Source organism: Nyctibius grandis, chromosome Z, assembly GCF_013368605.1.
Source record: "Nyctibius grandis isolate bNycGra1 chromosome Z, bNycGra1.pri, whole genome shotgun sequence".
Taxonomy (NCBI): domain Eukaryota; kingdom Metazoa; phylum Chordata; class Aves; order Nyctibiiformes; family Nyctibiidae; genus Nyctibius; species Nyctibius grandis.
In genome coordinates this window covers 89,848,542-89,873,412 of record NC_090695.1, presented here as the reverse complement: position 1 = coordinate 89,873,412, position 24,871 = coordinate 89,848,542, and the positions used below count along the sequence as shown (strand labels likewise).

At 37.4% G+C, this 24,871-nt stretch overlaps 1 protein-coding gene across 5 annotated transcripts; it reads left to right on the top strand.

The window, feature by feature from the left end:
* Positions 1 to 235: 235 nt before the first annotated feature.
* MARF1 (meiosis regulator and mRNA stability factor 1) lies at positions 236 to 24,553 on the top strand. 5 transcript variants are annotated; one of them, XM_068422187.1, is made up of 27 exons: positions 236 to 325; positions 1,648 to 1,855; positions 2,375 to 3,040; positions 4,062 to 4,236; positions 4,582 to 4,808; positions 5,750 to 5,867; positions 6,593 to 6,765; positions 7,577 to 8,011; positions 8,550 to 8,719; positions 8,820 to 8,972; positions 9,676 to 9,865; positions 10,601 to 10,779; positions 11,512 to 11,592; positions 11,948 to 12,184; positions 12,970 to 13,089; positions 13,423 to 13,598; positions 13,840 to 14,060; positions 14,759 to 14,901; positions 16,255 to 16,388; positions 16,892 to 17,094; positions 17,588 to 17,815; positions 18,613 to 18,843; positions 18,955 to 19,167; positions 19,952 to 20,012; positions 20,106 to 20,246; positions 21,296 to 21,466; positions 22,048 to 24,553. In XM_068422187.1, exons 2-27 carry the CDS (start codon positions 1,709 to 1,711, stop codon positions 22,278 to 22,280), a joined length of 5,226 nt encoding a protein of 1,741 aa, XP_068278288.1. In that variant the 5' UTR covers positions 236 to 325; positions 1,648 to 1,708; the 3' UTR covers positions 22,281 to 24,553. The 5 variants fall into 5 exon arrangements, with proteins under 5 accessions (XP_068278288.1, XP_068278285.1, XP_068278289.1 ...); XM_068422184.1 differs by having other exon boundaries at positions 2,372 to 3,040; XM_068422185.1 differs by having other exon boundaries at positions 251 to 325; positions 1,651 to 1,855; positions 2,372 to 3,040.
* The last annotated feature ends 318 nt before the right edge of the window (positions 24,554 to 24,871 follow it).

Sequence of the window (24,871 nt, the reverse complement as noted above, 5' to 3'; positions counted from 1 at the left end):
CGCTGGGACCCCCGCAGCCCCCCTACCCCAGCTCGGGGTGTCGCCCGGCCCCGCCCCAGGCCGGCCCGGCCCGGCCCGCACGCCGGGGTCCGCCGGCAGCGGGCCCGGGGTAGGCTTAAAAGCCACCGCTCGCAGCCTGGCCCAGCCCGCCGGGGAGGAGGAGGGAGCGGAGCGTTACGACAGCCGCCTTTGCGGCAGCGGGGTGGTTCACGGCGCTCGGCGTCGCTTGACGGCAGAAGGAGCAGAGAGGCAGGAGGGAGGACGACAAAGGGGTGTGAGGGGCCGTGGCGGCATGTGAGGGGCGGCGGCGCCGGGGGCGGCTCAGGTGAGGCGCGGCCGGCGGGCGCAGAGCAGAGCCAAGCTGGGCCCGCCGGCTCCTGCTAGCCCGGGGCTGCCTCCGCCGCCCTGCAGCAGCGGGGAGGCCCCGGCGGAACGCCGCGGCCGGGCGGGGCTGGGGCCCGCTCCCTTCGCGGGCAGCTGCCCGTCCCCCAGACGGGGCTGCACGGCGGCCTCGGCCCGGCGCCGCCCCGCGGGCGGGAGCGGCCGTTTGCCCGGCAGCGCCTTGGGGCGCTCTGGGGCGGCGGGAGGGTCGGGCCCCGGCGTCGCCCCCCGGGCTGCGGGCCAGGCCCAGCTGGAAGCACCCGGGGAGCTGCGAGCCGTAGAGGGCAAAGCGCGGGCATATGTAATTAACGTAACTTTTAATTTTTTTCCTTTACCGTTTTAATTCTTAAACAAATTGGTGCTGCCAGACATTTTTAAAAGTAACATGCTTTAGCGTTGTAGAACTTGATTAACAATATTTTATCAAACATAATTTTGGAATACTTAGTTTGTGTGAATAAACATTTCTGCTTTAAAAAAAAAAAGTCAAACTGCTTTTCCGTTTAAAAATAACGTTGGGGCAAATTTAATGCTATGGAATGTATTCCATGATAATTACATTTAACATTAAATGCAAAAAAACTGAAGGAGTATAGTCTAATGAATGTAGTACATAGTTAAAGGGTAAGAAGAGTTCATTGCTAATCATCGTTTTTCTGGTACAGTGTGGCTGGGCCTTAAACAAGTTGCTTTGCTTCATTGTGGTTCTGTAAAGCTAAATTGATGTGTTGTCCTGTGGGGCAGCTTGAGAATTAGTAGAAGTATTTGTAAGTAATTGTAATAATTTAAAGCTCTGTTTAAATACTAAATGCTGGGTGCTTACTACAGGTATATATAGTTTTGTTAGCCAGTGGAAAAACAATGAATATGCAGTTTAATTCTTTCAGCTGAGTTCAGTTGTACCTATTTTGTGTTTACTGCTGAGCTGTTCTTGAAAACCTATTTCCTGGCTTCTCTTTCCAGGAGAATGCACTGAAAATTTCAGGGAATCATTTCATGTCAGCAGCAATGCTTTTCTGGGACTGTAGCTAATGCCATAGATGTAAACAGCATTTTCCTTGGACTACCTCATCTGTGCTGCAGTTCATGAGGAATATTCCTGTACTAAACAGGAATAGTCAAGTCTATGTACCATATGCATAATTAAATTTAACATAAATAATGCAGGTTCGGTGATCTGGCCGTAGTGGAATTCTTAAGACCACAGTTATTTTTTTCTGTCTTACCTTAAAAGTTATTTGAAGCATGTATTTTTTTTCTCTTTAGCAGGTGGGAAGAATGAAAGGAACAGGGGGTGAAAGAATGTTGAACCTTTTTGTTTGGCTGTATGATGGAAGGAAACAGGACAGAGAACCTCTGCACTAGATCGTTTGGATGGCTTCAGCAACAAGATAATGATGCTAAACCATGGCTCTGGAAACTTTCTAATTGCTTTTCTGCTGCTGAAAAGTCTTTGCCTTGCAGTGCGAAAACGGTAATTCATTGTTTTAGTAAAAGCATTGTTGATATCCTGGTACAGAGCGGTATAACTAACTGCAGTGTTATTGCTGACTAAAGGGGGCGAGTGGGGTGGGGAGAAAGAGGAGACAGCAGTTACTGTGGTAAGTACAAAATCTGCCTGGGAATTTAAGGTCTTTAGTTGTGTTCACAGCGCTCTCATCAATGTTGCTGAAAGCAGGCAAGTTGCTTTGCTTGGCAGGCTTTACTCTCTACAGCTCTGTTTGGAATAATACTTATATTTGGTTTATAGCTTCTTGGTTTTGTTGCTTCCAAAATCCACTGATACCAATATACCTCAGGCTAGCACACGTAACTGGCATGTTTCTTTTAATATTTTACATGTTTAGACAGTGAGGTAGTAGTAATCAGAGAGATCACTTAAAAATTTCTGTTATCATCAAAATTGTAACAGTCTAAAAATATGCTTGTTATAGTATAAAATTGTTTGTTTATTTATGTATCTGAATGTAACTGAGCTTTCATTTTCCAGAAGGATTACATGGAGAACAAGAAAGCTGCTGTAGAATTGAAGGACGCTTCATCTTCTCATAATGCTGGCTCTAAACTCTTTCCAGCAGTACCGCTTCCTGATGTTCATCCACTTCAGCAACAGCAAATACAACTTTCACCTGGCCCGAAAGTAAGCTGCTGTGCTCATGGCTCTGACTCTTCTTGTACTCCACAAATGCATTGTGGTGGTGGTGGTGGTAACTTGATTCACCCTGGCACAATATTAGACTCAAAAAGCACTGGGACGATTACTTGTCAAGTAGGATCAGGATTTGCTTATCAGTCTGCATCTTCACTGAAGAACCCTCCAGCTAGAAGCAATTTGGCAGGCATTGCAAGTGAGTTCCCTGGCATGTGCGTAGAAAACAGTGTATCTTCCTGTCAACATCTGCCCTGTTGTGGAAAGCTCCATTTCCAGTCCTGTCATGGTAACATGCACAAACTGCATCAGTTTCCAGCCCTTCAGAGCTGCACATCTTCTGGCTATTTTCCTTGTTCTGAATTCACAAGTGGGGCTACGGGCCACTTGGATGAGCATATTGCACAGTCGGAGCTAACATCACGTGTGTGCGCCAACCCCTTGCACCTAAACATGGCACCTTCAGTTTGTTTAAAGGGCTCTCACTACTGCAATGACTGCTTGAGCAAGGTTTGTACATATCACGTTTCTCATTCATTAAGCATGGTATATGGTTAATGTTGAAATAACATTGCTTGAGCAAGCACTGTGGGTTGCAGCTTGCATCCTCCTAGTTGGTCATGCACAGTCCAAATGTACCAGATATCCTTTCTGAAGATGATCTCTTTTCTGAGGTAACATTCGGTTCAATAGGAAGACAAAAGAGGCTATCATGATGTTTAGCTTACAGAGGATCTGTAATGTACTCAGAATTTTGACTGGATTTGAAAGACGATTATCTGTTCTTGACAGCTCCAATTAAAATGTTCCATAGTAGTGACTCTGAGAAAAGCCTAACAACAGTTAACATCTACCCTTGGGCAGCTGATCAATAAAGATCCATTTGTAAGTCCAGTGAAATGTATGATGCTATAAGGGTATTCTAGTTTTGTTTTGGTTTGATAGGTCTTAGTTCAGTCTTCCCAAATTTGTAATTCATACTTCAATACCAATTTGGTATGCTTTAGAACTGATTAAAACTGTGCTTGAATTTTAATAAAAAATTCAAGTGAAATAATATACTCAACATTGCAAGATGTGTTACTTCAGAATTTGAGTTTCCAATATAAAAGTGCAGTGGCTTCATTTCAATAACTTAAATGGTGAATTCGGTATGTTTGGAATTATGCCCACTGTTTTTGGGGGGAGGGAGGTGATTCAGCCTTGTACTCTTAATTGTGCTGATTTCACATGCTAGGGTGTGGAGGGTTTTTTTGAATACGTATTAGTACTTCTTAAAGATGGCATGACTTGATGGACAGAGTTTAATAGTCTTTCCTTGCATTTGGAAATCTAGAGCTAAATATACTAGGAAAGACTCTAGGATAGAAGCTTCCTTCATGCGGAAGGAATTAACTGTTGTTAATTAACTTTGTAGAGTATATCTGAACTTGCATTTGTTGCAGAAGGGAAACTTGAGTGTTTCTAGCATGGAATAGTATATGTTATTGTATACTAAATGGACATGTATTTTGAAAAATTATCCCAACAGCCAACCAGAAACAGCCTAGTTGATGCTGCTAAAATGTGGCCAAATATTCCTCCTCCAAGTGCACAGACTGCACCTATTCCCATCCCAATATGTAATGGCTGTGGAACCAAAGGAACAGGCAATGAGAAGAGTTTGCTGCTGGCGAGCAGCCTTGGCAAATCACCACAGAAATATGGTAAACCACATTTGTTTGAAACTTGCACTTAGTGGATGTCCTCCTTAAATACTCTTGCATGTGAAGAGTTCTCTTAAATTGCACGGTTCTCTGGAAACTTCTATAAAGTCATAGAAGACTAAGCAGTAAAAAAATACCTTGTGTCTGTTTTGCAAAGTCTTAACTTGGATTTACCCGTTTTGACTACCTAGTTAACTTACCGTGTTGTTTGCATAGAGTTTTGATTTTTTACTATTATATTTTTTACAGTTTTAAGAACCTAAAAAAAGAAATTCTAAGGACTTGAAAGCTATTTCGTTCTGGTATTTGGAGATTAAAATGAGCTGTGTTGTTAAACCTGTACAGGGTCTCCGGAAGTTGCAATAACAGGCCAAGTTCTGGAAAACTTGCCCCCCATTGGAGTCTTCTGGGATATTGAAAACTGTTCAGTTCCCACTGGCCGTTCAGCTATAGCAGTTGTACAGAGGATTCGTGAAAAGTTTTTTAAAGGTCACAGAGAGGCAGAGTTCATCTGTGTGTGTGACATTAGTAAAGAAAATAAAGAAGTTATTCAGGAGCTTAACAACTGCCAGGTATGAAAACAGCATCTACTTGGTGTTCTTGCTTGAGAATTTGTGTACTATGAGTGTGCTAAGTGATTCCAGTTCACTAAAGCTTTGTGTTAGCTTCCATGTTTGCTAGTGCATGAGCTTATTAGTTTATGGATGGGGATCTTTAATGCCAAACTCTCCCACTGTGATACTTTTTAAAACTGAAGCTGCATTCCATTATATGTAGATTACTGTTTTAGCTTTAGTTTTAGTGTTCACAGAGGATTTTGATTTAATCCAGTAATAAGCAGTGGTGGCATTTCTAGTGTTATCCTTCAAATCTGCGACTAAATCATTAACCTAAAAGAGCTATGATTATGTGAACTTAACTTCTTATACTTCTGTTAGTGAATTCTGTGCTCATTAGTGAGTACACATGTAAATTAGTTATACTGATGGGGCACCTTTAAGACTACATATTTTTCCATCAACACATTTTGTCTGTTGGTATTTTTTTGATTTACTCTTTGTTCAGGTTTCCAAGTCAGAAATTCCCTTCCTACCCCCTAAATTGCAGATATGATAACAGGTTGACAGTTTATCTGCTTGTGTGAGGTAAAATGAATTGATAGTGAGTACTTGCTGTGTTTGTCACCGCTCTATTTCAAATGAGCGTTTATGGAACGTTTTTAAGGTAGCAGCATATACTCTTAGAGAATGCAAAGCATGTAAATTGTGATCTTTAACACAGAACAGCAGAAGTCATCCCTAAGACATTGCTGAACAACTAGGGTTGAAGTTCATTGCTCATTAGAACAGTTTGGGATCCACACATGTTGTATTGAATGCATGTGTGCATTAATTTATCTAAATAAAAGGTGCATGTGAAAGCTTGTATTTATGCTAATTTTTTTTAAAATTAGATTTAAGCAAGTATAGCTCACATTCAAGATTTTCTTTAGAGTGTATCTCTATTTCCACAGGTGACCGTTGCACACATCAATGCTACAGCAAAGAATGCTGCTGATGACAAACTCAGGCAGAGTCTTAGGAGATTTGCTGATACACACACTGCACCTGCCACTGTGGTTCTTGTGTCAAGTAAGTGTTTGGGGCACTCATCTACAGTACAGAATTCAGTTCCTCTCTTCAATAGTACTTTTGTGTGTGATGCTATTCTGCTTTCAAAGGGTTGTGTTTAGAATCAGCTTTAACTGAATTGCTCAAGAATTCTTAGTGATGTTGGTGGCAGTAAGGGAAAAGTAAGGGACAGTAAGATGAGAACTTGGCTTAGTTAAATCAGTATTGGAATCTGATGTGTTGTTGAGTGTCAGGAGGTATGTGTATAAATACTGTCTGAAGTTAGACAGCTTCAGCAGGAAGCTAATAAAGTAAAACTCACTGAATCTTCCTTATAGTAATCTTTCAGAATGCTTTGAGCAGAATGTATTTGATTTTTCTTTTTTATTCTTGTAGCAGCATACTATACAGTTAAATGTGCAAGCCACTCAACTATTTGATTGCTGCATGTTGCCTTGGGTTTCTCCCTAAAGCTAAACAAATGTTTGTTCCAGAAGTATACAGTACCAGTCGAATGCCCTGCTGATAAATTTCTAGAAGTTGCCATTAAAAGGAAGCCCTTGTCAATGGGACTGAATGCTAACTGCTGATTTAAATTATGTCTATTGAGAAGCCTTGTAGCTGTTGGTGCTCTTTCACTGGAAATTTTCAGTGATAAATAGAACTTGCCAAGTGAGGTTTTGGTGTGTTTTTAGCTTTTTCATGTGTTTCCTTCTTCATTCTCTTTCTTTTTTTTTTTTCTCCAGCGGATGTAAACTTTGCTTTGGAACTCAGTGACCTGAGACATCGACATGGTTTCCGGATAATTTTGGTGCATAAAAACCAAGCTTCAGAAGCACTCTTACATCATGCTCATGAGCTTATTTGTTTTGAAGAATTTATTTCGGACTTGCCACCAAGGTTACCGCTGAAAATGCCGGTAAGGTTTTTAATTCTTGATGCAACAGATGTTTCAAAGTGTCAACCTACTTCCCCCCCTGCCCTAATTTAGGGGGAGAGCAGGCTGAAATTGTGTGTGTTTTATGGTGAGACTTAATGTCTACTGTATATTTGACCATTGTCCGTATTTCAGTTACTACTGTGTGAATGTATGCTTTCTGCTTTAAGACTGAAAGAATGAAATAATGAAGAAAGTAATTAACTAAAGGAGTAAAATAGCAAGGTCACATTCTTATTACTAAATATTTTATCAGATAATGTATCTTACATGCCTTTCTTTCACCGGCAGAAAGTTAGGGTAAGAACTTAGTTGTGCATTAAGACAGCTCTGTGTTGCTTTCTTAACAGTTTTGAGTGTATGTCTACGCTTTTCTTGGGTTTTTTGTTTTCCTGGCGATTATCTGGGTTTGCTGTGTTGTCTTTGCACAGCACTCGTGACCTTTTCTTTCTTTGAAATGACTTCCTGAACTATGTGTTCACATGTGTAGAATACATGGAATTCTTCGGTTGCAGTGATGCTTCCTTATCTGGAGAAGTGATCAGGTATTGATCCATTGATCAATGGAGGACTCAAGGGAGTCTGTAGTCTCTTCTAACTTTAAATTATATTGGAGATGGAAGTTTGAGGATCTGCCTTGGTTTGAGAGTTTTCCAAACAAGTTGAATGCTGCAAAAAGAATTACTTTAGTTGGGGGGAGAGCATGTGTCACCAGAATCAATGTAAAAATACTGGTTTTGAACAAGAGGGTATTCTGATATAATCAAATTAAAATCTTACTCCTTTTAAACAGGCATGCCATACACTATTGTATGTTTATAATCTGCCAACAAACAGAGACAGCAAAAGTGTCAGTAATAGACTCAGACGTTTGTCAGACAACTGTGGAGGGAAGGTGCTGAGCATTTCTGGAAGCAGTGCAATTCTCCGTTTTTTAAATCAAGAAAGTGCTGAACGGGCTCGGAAGCGAATGGAAAATGAAGATGTTTTTGGTAACAGGATTGTAGTGTCTTTTACTCCCAAAAACAAAGAACTTAATGAAACAAAAAGCTCCAGCTTTGTGGGAACTGAAAAGGTGAAGTCTCCCAAAAAAATTAACAAGAACATTAAGCTGTGCCTCCTCAACAAAGACTCAAGTGATCAGTCTTCTGGTACCAAAGGCTCTGCTGGGAGAGGATTCCAGATTCATGGACCTATCATCAAACCCACAAATGTTAAAAGTTTACAGGTATTCTTGTTCTACCTTGTTTAGTATTCTTGCTTTTCCTTATGTTCTGAGGATTGCTTCTGTTAGGCTATATCTTTAACTTGTCAGTCCTATTTAATGAATAACTGTAATGTATAGTGACATGCTCAAATGAGAGCTGTATTCATCTGCTTGGAAAGCAGATGAATGGATTTAAGGGTGGTTTTTCCTTCTTCCTGCCACCTTTTTCTCTATTTGGAAATACTGTTGATATTTATTGAGTCTTGAATCCTAGGCCAGTTTTGACTTTTGTGTTGGTGTTGAATATAACATCTAGAGTGATCCATTTCTACAATTTTTGTTGAAAACTAGGATAGATCTACAGTGTAGCAAGAATATTTTAACTAATTGACAGTTTATTCTTTTCTGTCATAGAAAAACAAATATTTGTGGTTATGAAGTGCCAATGAAAATGCTATTAAAGAAAAATTTGTCAGTTATCTAGGTTTCCATCAGAAGGAAAGCCTCTAGCAAGGGATGTCTGGTGCTTTTATAAGGACCTTTCTTCTGTTTCATACAGGAGCTGTGCCGCCTTGAATCAAAGACCATCACTAGAAGTATTGAAAACCAGCAAGAACATTTAAGAGAAGAAATTCCTTCTCCTCAGAGTAACTCTAATGCAGTGATTCCTGTGGCTCTGGCAACCAAAAAAATTGGAACAGGAGAATCATCCTGTAAAAGTAGTCAGAAGTATGTTTAAAAATAAAGACATGAATGTTAGCTACATTTTTGTTAATGTGAATTCTGCAACATAATTTATTTTCTTTTTCTTATATATATTTGTAAATAGAAAAGAGACCTCCGCTTCCAGGAGTGTTACCAGTTCCCCTGTAGATAAAGATGAAACTGTATTTCAGGTCAGCTATCCCTCTGCTTTCAGTAAGTTGACGGCCTCAAGACAACTCAGTCCTTTACTCATGTCTCAGAGTTGCTGGTCATCTCGGTAAGTGTCTGTGTCTTATTTGGGAGGTGAAGTGAGACTGCATGAATATATACACTGATTATTGACAGCTGCATGTGGAGTTGTGTATGCTAAACACATTACTTTAATACACTACATTATCTGGAGGCAAAAAGAAACTGTGATGGTGCTGCATAACAGCTAACAGTGTGGATGTAAATATAAGGTGGAGTAAACTCTTTCAGAAACTTACTGTGTGGTAATTGTTTCCTGCAAACTTTGTCTTTAAAGCCTCTGAAAAATCTTTAGAGGTTATTACAGACATCTTACTCCTCTTAATTTCAGTGCCTTTGACATTCCCAGTATAAATTTATCCAGGTCCATTAAATTATCATAGACTTAAATATCTGGCCTTTGCCAATTATTAAAATCATGTGAATGAGTCTGATTTTTTTCAATGTGTTAGTAAGATAGTAGAAGACTTGGTGCCAAATATATTATTAAATTGGGTAACTTTGAAATGTAATATGAATTATTTCCATTCTTCTTATATGAAGTATTTGTCTCGTTATGTTTTACTTGTGGTGAAACTTGTTTTGCCCACACACATGTATTAGGAAAATGCCTTCGAAGTGCTGTATTTGCACACTTGACCTGTGTCTGTTTTCTGATTAATTTTGAGGTGCTTGTATATCAGAATTGTGCAGTGGCTACTTTAGCTCATAAATGTTTTTATTTTACCCAGGAGTATGTCTCCAAACCTCTCAAACAGATCATCTCCACTCACGTTTAATGTAGTAAATCATACCAGTGCTACAGACTGCCCTGATCCTTTTGCAAATGGTGCAGACATTCAGGTCAGCAATATAGATTACAGATTGTCCAGAAAAGAGTTGCAGCAAAATTTACAAGAAATTTTCTCAAGGCATGGCAAGGTAAATGCTAAAATACCTTTATTAAATCTGTTTTTTAAGTACTTCCTGTTCATGTATTTATGGACATGTTTGTGCTCTAGCTTTAAGTGAGTAGGAATGGAAAGCTATCCAAACATGACTTAAACTTTTGTTAAAAGGAGGTATGGTATTTTTCCTTTAAAAAGACCAGATCATCACTTGCACTAGGTTCTTAATTTGCATATGGTCTTCATAGATCTGGTATTCTGAAGTTTTGTGTATAAAATTCTTTGTAAGTGGCTCATTAGTCGTGCAGGGAAGAGACTTAGGCTTTAGCTGCATAACCTTTTCAAGATGTAAAGCTGAATTCCTAATGTCAGCTTAAAAATCACGTTAAAAACTGAGTTTCTGTTTTGAATCAGAAGTGATCACAAACAGACATGGAGAGTGTGAATCAATAAAAAGCAACTATGCAAGGAGAAGTCATTTCTGCAGCAGTCCTATTTCTATCCAATCTGTAGATGACATTCTTCTGGCATAATCTTCTACGTGGGAAGATGATGCTGGTGTTTAAAGGAATATCATGGTCTTGCCTTGGCCAAGGCTTATTGCGCTTGGTTCTTGTTTGTATTGTCCTATTGGCCATGGTTCATCATACTTGGTTCCCTTTTGCGTTGTATTAGGCTTTTGGCCAAAGCAAGACTGTGCTACTACCATGTTGGCTTGCCTTGGGTTTGTATTTTGTGATGAATGTATAAGGTGTTTTCTTCCTTTCAGGTAAAAAGTGTAGAGCTCAGTCCTCATACAGACTACCAGTTGAAGGCTACAGTTCAGATGGAAAATCTGCAAGAAGCGATCAGTGCTGTCAACAGTCTTCACAGATACAAAATTGGCAGTAAAAGGATCCAGGTCTCGTTAGCAACAGGAGCTGCTAGTAAATCGCTCTCTCTACTTAGGTAATAAGCACTTTGGCATCTTCTTAATTGTTCTAGCATGTATTTAGTAGCTGAGAGATGATTTAAAATCCTGAGCAAAGGAATGATAGAGAAAATAAAGTAAAATCTGCCTTATGACCTGATGAATGTGTTAAATACAACTAGGCTAGTTTTCAGTTTAGCGTTTTTATGCTGCTCATATTTTAAGTTGCATCTGAAGAGACTGGATCTCTGTTTAATAGTGTTTAATAGTTTCCCTTCTACTCTTTCATAATACTGAAAGTTGTCTTCATTTTTTCACAGAAAGGTCCAGTGAAAATAGTGCTTGGAGTGTGGAGTATTATGCGATTATGTGCTACTTGCCATTGTATAATTCACAAGTTTATTTCATTCTTGCCTTTTAGTTTATGCCTACACAAAGTTCTTAATGTAATGACCAGGCTGGTAACTTCTAATGCTGCAACTTTAATGTTGCATTATTACAGATGCTCAGATCTTACCACCACCTATGAAAGATGCAGCTCCTTCAGAGACACTACCTAGATGAGTTATCAGAAATGTTACTATTTGCACTCCCCTGATCTGAAGTGTCAAGTTTTGTAGTGCTGGGATGGAAGGGGATGCAATTTGTCCTGTTAAATGAATAGTTCATAAACTGCATCTGTAAATATCTCACCAATTTGTGCTGGAGACTACCTGTTTCTAATACTAACAGATTAATTTTGTGCTAATGTTACGAAACTTCTTTTATAGCTCAGAAACTATGTCCATTCTGCAGGATGCACCTGCTTGTTGTCTGCCTGTGTTCAAATTCACAGAAATCTATGAAAAAAAGTAAGTTCTCAGTTGTTGTTTTCTTTCTCTAGTACTTCTAAAAAGAATCTGATCTTGTGTGATTGTTTACTGTGAATTATAGAAAGTAACAGAATGGAGTGTTACGGGTTTTTTGTTGTTAGATGTTGCAGCATATTATCTATCCAGAGGCAATGACTGTAATGCTGGCCTTTTAGAGGGTTATACTTTCAGTATTTTACTTCATTTTTCTACATTGGGGTGAATAGATTAGTTACCTTAACATTTTGCATAGAATAGTTTCTAACATATTCCTGTTTCTTAAACAAAAAATGCAGATTACTGCATTTTCTAACTGCGTTTGTAATGTGTGTTTATTTCAATTGTTTTCTTTTAGATTTGGGCATAAGTTAATTGTATCAGACTTGTATAAATTAACGGATACTGTGGCAATCCGTGACCAAGGAGGTGGGCGGCTGGTGTGCCTTTTACCCAGCAGCCAAGCCCGGCAGAGTCCATTGGGGTCTTCACAGTCACATGACGGTTCATCTGCAAACTGTAGTCCTATAATATTTGAAGAGTTGGAATATCACGAGCCTGTTTGTAAGCAGCATTGCCTGAATAAAGACTTTATGTAAGCTGTGTATAAAATACTATAAAATCTTACAAAATATTTGAACAGCATATAACACCAATAGGTATATTAAAGTTGAGGTATATATGTTCATATAGCGTGCTCCAGTCACTGTTCATATGTTTACAAGAATAAGTCAGGCAGAAAATAGTGAGATGGCAGAGTGAATTTTCTAGGCAGTTCTCATGGATCAGTCTGTTCAGGTAAGATTACTGTATTGCACAGCTGCCAAGATGGAATACCTCTTAAGCAGAAGCTGAAAGGTACACTGCCTTCCTCTGGTTATAGAGGGAAGTTATACATACTAGAGATTTCTATTAGCTTGAATTTTATTATGTAATTATAGTTGGAACTCATCATTCTTTGTCCTCCAGCTACATTTAGTAAGTGATTCATACTGAGTTGAAGACTTCCTGAAGCTGTATATTAAGGTTTTTTTTAACAGCAGCCAGGTTGTGCTAGTAGAGCAGTTATTAGGTGTTCAATGTTAACTGCCTGGTATGTGCTGCTAAAATTTAATTTTAAAATTTTAATCTAATGATAATAAAAATGTGGTCTTTAAGTGTTGCTTGTCTTGTGGAAATTTACTGTAGCTGTATTAATTTTTGTGAAGAAGAAAAGATGGAAGTTGCTTGTGACTGTACATAGTGGTATTGCCAGCTAGTAGCAGTGTATTATATGTATATAGTATAATGTTTACTATGGGTGTGTATGTGAGCACAGGTATGCAATACTAAAGCTATGTGTAGAATGAGCATATGAACTTCAACCTCTTGTTTCTACAGTGAGCATGAGTTTGATCCAGATTCTTACAGAATTCCTTTTGTGATTTTGTCTCTGAAGACATTTGCTCCCCAAGTTCACAGCCTTCTACAGACACATGAGGGTACTGTGCCTTTACTAAGGTAAAGTATTGTAATTTAGGCTTTTAGTATAAGGGCTTTATTGATGGCTGTTATAATGCTCTGAAACTACCTGTTGTATAAAAAGTCTGGTTCTTATGTAAGGGGGTGTCTTTTATAGCAAATAAGTGCCTTATGAAATTACTACGTTTTGAATTCTTGTTGAGCAAAAAAAGATGACACTTATTTAAAATGTGCATTTAATGAAGACTTCTGTAACTTGTTAGTAAGCTGTTGAAAGCTCTTGCTCAGGAAGTGTCTCAAAATAATGATATCTTTAAGACAATTGTTATAGTGGTATTTTAGTGTATAATAGAAGCTTTTTTTCTTCCAAAGTTTTCCTGATTGTTATATGTCAGAGTTCAATGATCTTGAAACAGTACCAGAAGGCCAGGGTGGTGTTCCTTTAGAACATCTGATTACCTGTGTTCCTGGAGTTAACATTGCCACTGCCCAAAATGGCATTAAAGTTATTAAATGGATACATAACAAACCACCACCTCCCACTGCAGGTAAATATTTCTATTTAAAATCTTTTCTCTGAACTAATCTTTCCACTAAAAAAATCAAGAGTAGTATAACATAAACATCTTGTATAATTGTTAAACTTTTTATAAGGAGAAAGTTATAGTTTGAATGTTCATTCTTTTTTTTTTTCTCCTGTGCTCTAGTCTGTTTCATAAATAAAGTGCAGTGTTCGGTGGAAGAATATTAGTGAAAGGTTCAGTAATATGAATTTTTTTTTTTTTTTAGATCCTTGGCTTCTGCGTTCCAAGAGCCCTGTAGGTAATCCACAACTTATTCAGTTCAGTAGAGAAGTGATAGATCTACTTAAAAGCCAACCGTCCTGCGTCATACCTGTCAGTAAATTCATCCCAACATACCATCATCACTTTGCAAAACAATGCCGTGTGTCTGACTATGGGTATTCTAAATTAATGGAGCTGCTAGAAGCAGTGCCTCATGTACTTCAAGTGAGTTATATGCCACTGTTCCTTTTAACTTGGAATTGTACTTGTATCTTCAACTATCTGAATTACTGCTTGGTATTGTATAATAGATGCTATGCAATTACCTTGTCCACGTTGAAAGAGATGGTTAACTGAACTTTGGAGTGTAATTGTCCTCTTTTTTGAGATGTTACTGTTTTGTTGTTTTTATTGTCCCCACCCTTCCAAAACAACTTTTGTGGAAATTAACTCTTTATTTTATTTAATCTAAGCCTCTGGAATAAAGTCTGAAGCTCTCTTTAGCCTGTGGCTAGTGCTTGAGTAATTGTACTCTTTATCATAAGAACACAGCAAATGCTCAGTGCTCATAAGTTAGGGCTGTGATGTGTAGCCTGTGACTTGAAGGATTTGTGTGAAATAAGTCATGTGACCTTATGTTACAAAAAAGAAACACTGTGGTCACATTAAGTTACTACTTTGAACACCAGTTGGTTGTAGAACTTTAAAGTAACCAATACAAATGTGCAAGAGTTGCAACTGCACTCACCTAGAAAGCATTTCTTGATGACATATGCTTTGGTACAGAAAGTGTATGGCTTCATGAGGCTGCCTTTCCAAACACTCTCTATTACATCTTTTATTTCTAGCCTACCTATACCAGAACTAGCTTCTAAATATCTGACGATGGTAGACATGAGTGATCAAATAAAATTTTCTTTCAGATTCTTGGTATGGGTTCCAAACGCTTGTTAACTCTAACGCACAGAGCTCAAGTGAAGCGCTTTACTCAAGACTTACTGAAGCTTCTCAAATCCCAGGCCAGTAAGCAAGTTATTGTGAGGGAATTCTTACAGGCTTATCACTGGTAAGTTTTCTTTAATGAAACAAGAACAGCTCTGCAGGGCAGGTCTGTCAATGGTGGTTTTAAAACCTAGTGCAAGAGGACTCAGCACTTTAAATCTTAGTACAAAACTGTGGCAACTATATTGTCTCTTTATTGTTATGTGGAAGTTCAAACTTCTAATGAAAACAAAAATCAAAAGCTCTCTGGCAGACTTTACAGCTTTGTTTAGTACTAGGTTCATTTAACTTTATTGGAGTTTGAAATGGGTTATTGTATTTTGTTAGTTCTTTTTGAAGCCAGGACTACAAGGTTGGATTTAAGCAACCATGTTGTGGCACGTTAACATGAACAATAAAGGGGAAACTTAGTATTAGACTTTCTTTAAACGGGAATATAAAATAAATAGACTGGTTGTCAATAGGTAGTCTTACTACTTTAACTGGATCTAGCAATGGCACAAAAATAAGGAGGAGTAATACCTATCTTGCTATTGCCAGGAAGAACATTCTGTTCTAGCATGGTAGAAAGCAGTTTCCTTTTTTTTTTTTTTAAAAAAAAGAACAAAGGAATGATGCTTTCCTTAATATGAAGATAGAAAGTAGTACTTAATGTGCTTTGAGGAAACCATAGCATCTTAGTGCTACATGTGGTCTGCCTTTGCATGTGTGCTATTGTGCTGGCTATGCCAACAGCTCCTTTTTGGGACTGCACACTTCTACTTATATTTCCACTATTGGCAAAAATACATTATTGGTTGTTCCTGAATCTACTAAATGTGCATCTCCATTGTAGTCAGCTCTGGCAATTTCTTGAATAAGAATATACGTGAAGTGTTCTTGCTTCTGAGAGGTTCCTGTTGGGGGGTGGGGGGAGATAATAAAATATCTTTTAATATGTCACATAAGATTGGGAACCTTAATATGGTCTTTTCTAGGATATGGTCTCTGCCTTCTCTTGACACCTATCTTGTTTAAGAAGAGCATATGTCTAACTGTTAAGCAAATACAGACTGAAAGCATAGCCATATGGAGCTGTATAACATAATTACATTTTCTTAAATAACTTAAAACCTGAGCTTGAAAAATATGACTTTATATCGTCACTTAGCATAACTAGTTTGAGGCATCCACTGGTTCATATATACAGCTCTTTCTTTCAGTGCCATGTGACTCACCAGCAGTTAGAATGGATAGATAATTTGAATTAAGAAAACTTTTCCCCTTTGTTTCACATGCTAATATTATTGCCAATATAAAAATGATGCTTTTTTTTTTCGTATTTGAGGCTTCTTCTCAACTTACACTTTTTTTTCCCCACACAGCATGCATTAATACTTGTATTATACAATTTTCTAAAATGTTCTAAAACTTTCAGGTGTTTCTCTAAGGACTGGGATGTTACTGAGTATGGAGTGTGTGAACTGTCTGATATTATATCAGAAATTCCAGATACAACCATCTGTTTGTCACAGCAAGACAATGAAATGGTAATTTGTATTCCCAAAAGAGGTATGTCCATGTCCATTTTTTTACTGTTGCCAAAGAAATTGTTCTTTCACTATTTTAAAACTGTACAAACTAAAGTATATAGGAGTGACATGGGTGTTTCTGCCTTCATAACTAAGTTATGACCTTCTAGCAAATAAAGAATTTGTCTTTCTAGGATCACTTATAACGGAACAGACAGGAAAGCAGGTGGCAGAACGCATAAAATGATGTTACTACTTCTGCGTGTAGTTAAACTTTCTGTGCAATGATTAGAGTGTGGGTTGTTTCCACACGGCAAAAATACCAGCATATTTGGCTATTTAATATCTTCTAAAGTGCAGATCACCTCATTATTTTGGACTTTAAACATGTAAGCTTAGTAAAGATCTTCAGTGTTAGAAGAAAATAGTGACTTGGTGTGATGTGTGATTAAGCGGGAAATCAATCGCCGTATTTTCTTTTATATCCTGTTGCATTTAATAAGTGTGTTGGTATATAGCTCTTGCTCTGTGTTTTAATTTCAGAACGTACACAAGAAGAAATTGAAAGAACCAAACAATTTTCTAAAGAGGTAGTAGACTTACTGCGTCATCAACCCCACTTTCGAATGCCCTTCAATAAATTTATTCCTTCTTATCACCACCACTTTGGTCGTCAGTGCAAACTTGCTTACTATGGTTTTACAAAACTACTTGAACTCTTTGAAGCCATACCAGATGTCTTACTTGTAAGTTCTAAAATCCTAAGCTGTACTAAAGCATTTTTCTGAGATCTGTACAACTGTTTCAGCAGGGGTTATATTTCTCATTAACTTTAATGTGAGTTATAAACTGTGCACCTGTAATGTTAGACAGCTGTATTTAAGAAAGTCTTTGATATAGTTATTTTGGTAAAATGGTCCATGGTTTTTAGCACATTCAGGTTAAGTTTGTTAACAAATTCTAATTTTCTAAATTGGATTACATTTACAAAATTCAGTGCATCAAAATCAGAGCTAAGTTTCATTTAAAATTGTATTAAACTTGCTTTAAAAAAGGTTAATAACTACTTAATTGTCTATTTTGTTGTATTTCAGAAGGTATATAGACGTCTTTTGAGGTAGCTGAGCCCTGTTACATAGCAAGTGATTGCCTGCAGGCACTGAATTTTAGTTGCCGTTTACACTTTTTTCATCCAGACTAGGTAAATCACTTTAACAAAGTGTAATTTCTGCTTTGTAGGTGTTGGAATGTGGGGAGGAGAAAATTCTCACACTCACAGAGGTGGAACAAGTCAAAGCCATTGCTGCCCAGTTTGTTAAACTGCTGCGGTCTCAGAAAGGCAACTGCCTTATGATGACTGACTTACTGACAGAGTACAGTAAAACATTTGGATACACACTCCGTCTTCAGGACTACGATGTTAGCTCAGTTCCAGCTTTAATGCAAAAACTTTGCCATGTTGTAAAGGTAATCTTTTATCTTTGTAGTTTATACCTCTAAAAGGTATGTAATGTTGTGTTAAGGAATTTACAGGTCAAATTACAGGTCTCTGTGTGCTTAATGTTGTACTCTAGAAACAGTATTTGATTAAGTCAGAGAGGGTGGACATTCCAAAAAGATTTTAAACGTAGTTTCTATATTTCTATGATGTTCTCTTTGTTCTTTTGTAACCTTTCAGCTTCCTCTGGGAAAACTCATGCTTGTTTAGCAAAGAAGTAAAAGATTATATTATAGTACTTATTTTAACAATACAAATTGTTTTTTTCCTACCTGACTTCTTACTGTGTAAAAGCAATTATTTCCTGATAACCATAGTAGTTATCAGTCTCCTAATGTTTTATATTCCTAATTTTTTTGACCTGTGGCTTGAGGCTTTGACTCTGAATGTAAATACGTAGATGGTCTTACATGTTAGTGGAAAAGAAAGGTTACATCTATGCAGACATGGGCATACTGGTTTAGTTACTCATTTCTGTTAATTTAGCGGCTGGTGTTCAGGCTGGAGCTCCATCAGGTCCAGCTGGCTTGGAACAAAGAGTAAAATCATGTCTACCACGTGGACAGAAACTGCTACACAGCTTTTGTATATTTAAAGTAAATTTTTCCATGTAGTAAGCTGCTTTGTCCTGTGTGCTTTTGGCTGGAGAAGTATCAGATGCTGGTATGTAATATCAAAACAGCTGTGCTCACACCCCAGCTACACAACTTAGTTATAAATTACTCTCTTCCCTGTCCCTAACTTCATTCCCAATTTATGTTTCTAGGTTGTTGACACAGAGTCTGGCAAGCAAATTCAGCTGATAAATAGAAAATCTCTGCGGTCTCTGACTGCCCAATTGCTAGTCTTGTTGATGTCCTGGGATGGAACATCCTTTCCTTCTGTTGAACAGCTTAAACAGCATTATGAAACAATCCACAGTACTTCACTTAATCCATGTGAATATGGATTTATGACCTTAACTGAACTCCTGAAGAGTCTGCCTTACTTGGTTGAGGTATGTAAGCTCTCTTTCCTTTCTGGTGTGTTTCATACTTTGAAAAGACATTGTGACTAGAGGATATGGAAGTATGTACTCTAATTCTTTCTCTCTTCTTTTTTCTAATAGGTTTTTACCAATGGTGCGGCAGAAGAATACGTGAAGCTTACAAATCTGTATATGTTTGCAAAGAATGTAAGGTCCTTACTTCACACTTACCATTATCAGCAGATTTTTCTTCATGAGTTCCCAGCAGCATATAGCAAATACACAGGAGAAGTGCTGCACCCTAAAGCATATGGATGCAATAATTTAGAAGAGCTCTTGGGAGCAATTCCACAGGTGTGAAGAATTGTTTTGCACAATTACATTGAGATTTCTGTGTGGATTAAAATAGTTACACAACTGTGGTTTGTTAGTTGGTGTGAATTACTGGAATAATTACCTTCTCCAAGGAGGCTTATACCAGTTGCATTTTCAATAGCTTCTGAGAAATCTGGACTATGTAATAAGAAAAAGAAAATATTTTCTTTTTTATATGTTTTGGTCAAATTTTGCTTAAGAACTGTCCATGGTGAGGCTGCGAACATCCTTGGCATTTTTATAAAATGAAAATTGATTTCTGTCTTGAATGAATAAATGACTACAGTACTGAAGCTTCATTTTGATCAGGGTAGATTATTGGTTTTAGAAGTGAAGAGTTGTGGAACCTTGTTAGAAGGGCCACATAGTGGAATTTTGCTGTAGCATCTTCTTGTCATCCACATGTACTAAGTGCTCTGGGATAATTTTATGACCCAGTGTATGGCTATAAGCTTTCCTTTAAGTAGATTAATCTTTCTGGAGAGTAACAAAATAGAATTTGGTAACTCCATATTTCAACATATAGTTTTGTTGATGTATACTTAGGACACTTTCTAGTCCTATAGTTTTCCTTCGTCTCAAAATAATTGATGTCAAAGCTTTTACTTGGGTAGCATAGTAAAAATTAGCAACAAGATTTAGTTTACTTTTAGAAATAATGTCAGTGCAAGGCTAGACGAAAGGCAGTGAGTGAGCTGCTTTAGAGTTTGAGGTTAGTATGTGCTGATGTTTTAATTCTGCCTTTTTTTTTTTTTCTTTGTAGGTGGTCTGGATTAAAGGACATGGCCATAAGAGAATTGTGGTGCTAAAGAATGATATGAAAAGTAAGCCATTTCAATTTTGAGTGGTATCTTAGTTCCTTTTTTTTATTTTTGAAGAAGTGACTTGAGTAAACGAACCAAACTTGCCTTTTATAGCTCGTTTTAGCTCACCTAGTTTTCCCCCTGCTGATCATATGGATGATCATGGAAATCAACTTGCTGACAATAATGGACATATTATGGAGACATCAGGATCCACTTCATCAATGGAACTAAGTCTAGGAACACCTAGCAATGGTAATGCAAAATTGATTTATTTAAGAAATTTATCTTAGAGGAAATAAGCAGAGTAATCGAAGCAGCATGGGGAAAGCTGTGTGAGTTAGTCAATCTGAACTTCTGTAGAAATGCTTTATGGCTTGAAAGCTGTAGAACTTCTCCCAAAATATATAGTTAGGCATGTGTCCTCCTGACACAGGCATCTGTTGTCCTCAGCTGTCACTGTATATATAGCTGCTAGAGTACTGTTTCCCATGGATTTTAGTGGAAATTTAAGTCTATAAGCATAAAACTAATGAGAAAAGATGGTTAGTAGCAGCTTCTGCTAGGAATGTCTCCTGTATTCTGATCAGAATATAGTGTTGGATTTTTGTGGTGTTTTTATGTTGATTTTGTGTTGTTACTCATTTGCAAATAATAATGGCAGTCCTGTTGATATAAATCTGTCTCGAAATAAAAATAACTGGGAAATAGTGACCTTGTAGTTATTATCTTGCTATGGTCTCCAATTCTTTTACTACCTGCAGGTTGGAGAACTTGTGGAATGATTCTTGAGTTATTTCAGAAGTCTAGACTCATCCCTTTTAATAAGGGCAAGTCACTTTATTTTGAAACTTTCAGCTTAATTTTCACATGTAAATGTGTTAGATGGTACATGAATAGTTGATAGGATATTGGTATGTCTGCAGGGGAGTTGTCTGGTAACTGGCTCTTCTCTGTTAAAGAATGTTCCTGTAGGACTTGTTTCCTCAACTCTGCCTCTGTTACTCAAGTTTGGCAAATACCTGATTTTACTATAGGGGTATGTTTACTTACGCAAGTAATGGGTTGAACATACTATTGCTTTGTCTGTTGCGTTGTCGTTAGATGCTCTTGATCCAGCAAAGTAACTCTTGAATCAATCTGAGGTTAGTTAGCATTAAATTAGTTTAATATTCGTATTTCAAATACAGCATAGCTCTCAAATCTTCCGAATCACATCTGAAGAATTTACATTTACCAGCTCTGAAACAGTGACACCTTCACAGCTTACAGATACTTTGAAAGGTGTTCCCTTATTTTTGTAGTTTCTAATCAAACTGAGCAAGAACTTCTTTGCCTCACAAATACATCTCCCGTTGACCTCTTGTGTGAGCCAGTTCCTTCCTGCCTACCATCCCCGCAACTGAGACCTGATCCAGTGGTTCTTGAGTCTGCAGACCTCATTCAGTTTGAGGAACGCCCTGCACCTCTCTCTGGTAAGAGTTTGCTCACCTATGTTGTATTACCTATGATGATAACTCACACAGTTTGGAAAATAAAGCATCAAATGGTTGATTATATAAAGTCCATTTAAATACATACGTATATACACACACACACACACACACATTTATATATATATATATATACACACACCACACAATGGGATGTGTTGGAAATGCAAGTGGCTGCCATCAAACTCTTGAGTACTGGCCATGTGTACCCTACTGTGATTCTCTGGGGAGAATTTTATAGGGACTTTATCCACCACTAAAATTGCATTTTGCCAACCTGTAGCAACCTTTTTACCACAGTCATTTCATAGTGCTTTTCTGAGCACTGGGAGACTTAATCTGTGCAAATTAAGTAAAACCTTCTAAATAGTACATGATGCAGACAGAGCTAGAAGTAAGCATCAAATCACCTGCATAGGTGAACATGATACATCTTCTGGCTTCAAATCAGGCTGACAAGTCCTTTTTAAGTATTTTATTGCCTATTACCAGAGAGATAGATAGATAGTCTTTATTTTTCAAGAACAGAGCATCAATAAATTGAGTTGTCTTATTTCTTTTAGAGATAATGATTTTAACAGAAGAAGAAAAACAAATAATTGTTACCACAGCTCAAGAAAAATTGACCTCTGGTTCTGTGGTATCTAACACCACAGAGAATGCTTCAGTGCCTCCCTGTCAGTCCTCTGAAACCCAGCTAAACAAGGAAGCAATGGACAGCCCAGCCAAAAAGCAACACAAAACCAAGGTGAAATTGGCAGCAAACTTTTCACTTGCACCTGTAACCAAGCTTTAACTCTTTCTTTTTAGTGTGAAAGACAAATACCTATGGACTCTGCACAAAGTAAAGCTATTTGCTAGCCCTTATGTATTTTAATGAAAGGCCTAAAAGAATTAATTTGTATTTAATGTATTCTGTGAAGATTTTGTTCCTTTTACACTGAGCACAGCTGTCAGCAGAGCAGATTTTTTCTATTATTTTGAAAAAAATTCTGGCATTTGTTAAATTATTCTTAAATTTTACAGTTTTTCATAAATGTGTGTTCAGTAAAGGCAAAATAATAATTGAATTAAAATGGATCAGATTTTATTTTCTTTAAGCCTCGTTAGTGGTGTAATCATACATGTAGCATATTGTATTCTATAGGCTGTTGCTTACTGGTATTGTTTCAGACAGTATTAATAAAATGCATGATCTGCCTTTCAAAAGCCTGTTGAGAAATTTTAACTCGCTGACCTGAAATCACGAGAGTGAGGGAGTTGATTGTACTCCAGAGGAGAAACTTTCTCTGACCTTTCAGATGACTTGTAACTGCATTGGAAAATCATTTGTCTAAAGATGTCTGTAGAAGATTATGTGGATTTTTTTGTAAAACTTGTTTTAAATGTTTTCTGTAGCTTTCAGTTCCATTTAGGAGCTTTCTAGGACATTGATACTTTAAGCTTCCGTTTATATTTAGTTCCAGTCTGGCATGGATTTGGTTAAGGAAAAGACTGTCTTGGTGTCATGAGTTTAAGATACAGACACAGACATTTTATTGTGTCTAGAAATGAAGTTAGGAAGATTCTGATATTTCTGAAATATGCATTGAATGCATAAATTACAGATAATGGAGCAGGTCTTATTAAAATGTTTTGCAATGGAAGGTATTGATGCTATTTCCACCTGTAAGGAAAGTTCTAACTACATGTGGAAATGCTAAGGTTGTTCTGCTTAACCTTGTTTTCTATTTTTAAGCATGTTCAGTAAATGGGGAGCTTATTCTTTGATGTGCTGTCTTTTAGCTGTGTCTGTTTTTATTCTAAAACTTACTCCTAGTGTTGGAAGCTTTTTTCAATTTGTGGTACCTTGTGTTGGCTTTTGAAAGGGTCAGCTTTGGAAGAGAGGTTAAGCCAGTGGATGACCTTAACTCTAGATAGCAGAAATGTCCAGTGTATGAGACTTTATACCCATTCTGGGTAACCATGGCATTTACAATGGGTTGTATTTGCCAGGCAGCAAATAAATTGCTTGTAGTATTGAAAGAACCTATACTAGAGGTTTTCCATTGGCCAACTGACTATTTTTTAGGTGGACTCTATTGTAATATACAAGAGAGAGAACATGGGCTCTAATTTCTCAGCCAGCAACAAGAAATGCCACTGAATAATGGCTATAGACAGAATTTTACTAGTCAGATTTTGTTATAAAATCTTTTAAATTTAGGCAAGTATTACCATAGTGAACTTATAGCCATTGTGAATGCAGAGAAACACTTGGAAGTTTTTCTGAGCATTATGGCACAGTGTTTTGAGTCCTTAGTAAACCTCTACAGACATACTGCTATAGAAAAAGAAATTTAGAAATAAGCTTTCATGGAATGCTTCTAATGAGTTAAATGCAAGAACATCTGCTTTCACCTGAGATTTGATAAGGTTAACACTGATCTGTCTAGATCTTTGTTTCAGGAAAGCATGCATTGGAGAAAAGACCAACCTGAAATTGTATTTTCATGAGATGCAGCTACAAGTCATCTGGATTAATAAAGGAATGCAGGCTTTTGTTTCAGAGGAAAATATGGTATTTGTTAAAGTGAGTGTGGTGGTTTTACCATTTATGGAGGTCAGCATCTCTTTTCTGGATTCATGTGTGATTCTGATGAAATCGATGTTTGAAAGTAATAGGATAATACTTTTGAGAAGTTGTGTTCATAGTGTAACAAAATAGCTAATTGAATTGCAATATATTTTTTTATCCAAAGGGTTAAATGAATGATGTGACTTACAGATTTAAAAGCATTACAACCATGAAATTCTTTAACAATTAAATGTACTATTTCAGATTCATGTTTGTTAAAAAAAAATGTCACTGAAGCCCTCAATTTATGCACTATCTTTTTCTTGGAGTGGGAGGGAGAAGAAAATATTCTTTTCTTAGCTGTCTACTTTGTTTGGACACTTTTCTTTTGTGGCTCAAGTGCTGTTTTGTGTGTTGGGACCAAACAGTTGTGTCAATAAAATTTTCAAGCAAGCATAACTCTTGTCCTCGTCTGAAGACCTGAAAAAATAAAACTGTCCTAGAATACTTAACTTGCTGTGTCACATTAAGTTTAATTATCCAGACAGAGCAGAGAGCTAAACTTTGGGTTTTAGTGAAGACAAAAACAACACTGTAAATCCACAGACTGCTATTCTAGAGAATGAGGGTTTTCCCAATTTTTGCAATTCAGCTGTTAGCAGATGTACTCAGGAGCTCTTACTGCTTTTCATACAACATAATGTTTAAGGTTTATTTTAGAAAGAAACTGTATTATTTATCAGCCTGAAGAGAAAAATGGAGAAAGGGGTGTAAATGCGACAGGTGGAAGTAAGGTGTTCCTCCTGAGTTAGTCTCACTTTTAAAGGTTT

Coding starts and splice junctions, on each gene's coding strand:
- MARF1 (XM_068422184.1), top strand. CDS start 1,709: ATGATGGAAGGAAACAGGACAGAGAACCTCTGCACTAGATCGTTTGGA. Junction 1,856..2,371: donor TGCCTTGCAGTGCGAAAACG/GTAATTCATTGT, acceptor TTCATTTTCCAG/AAGGATTACATGGAGAACAA. Junction 12,185..12,969: donor TGCCTGAATAAAGACTTTAT/GTAAGCTGTGTA, acceptor TTGTTTCTACAG/TGAGCATGAGTTTGATCCAG.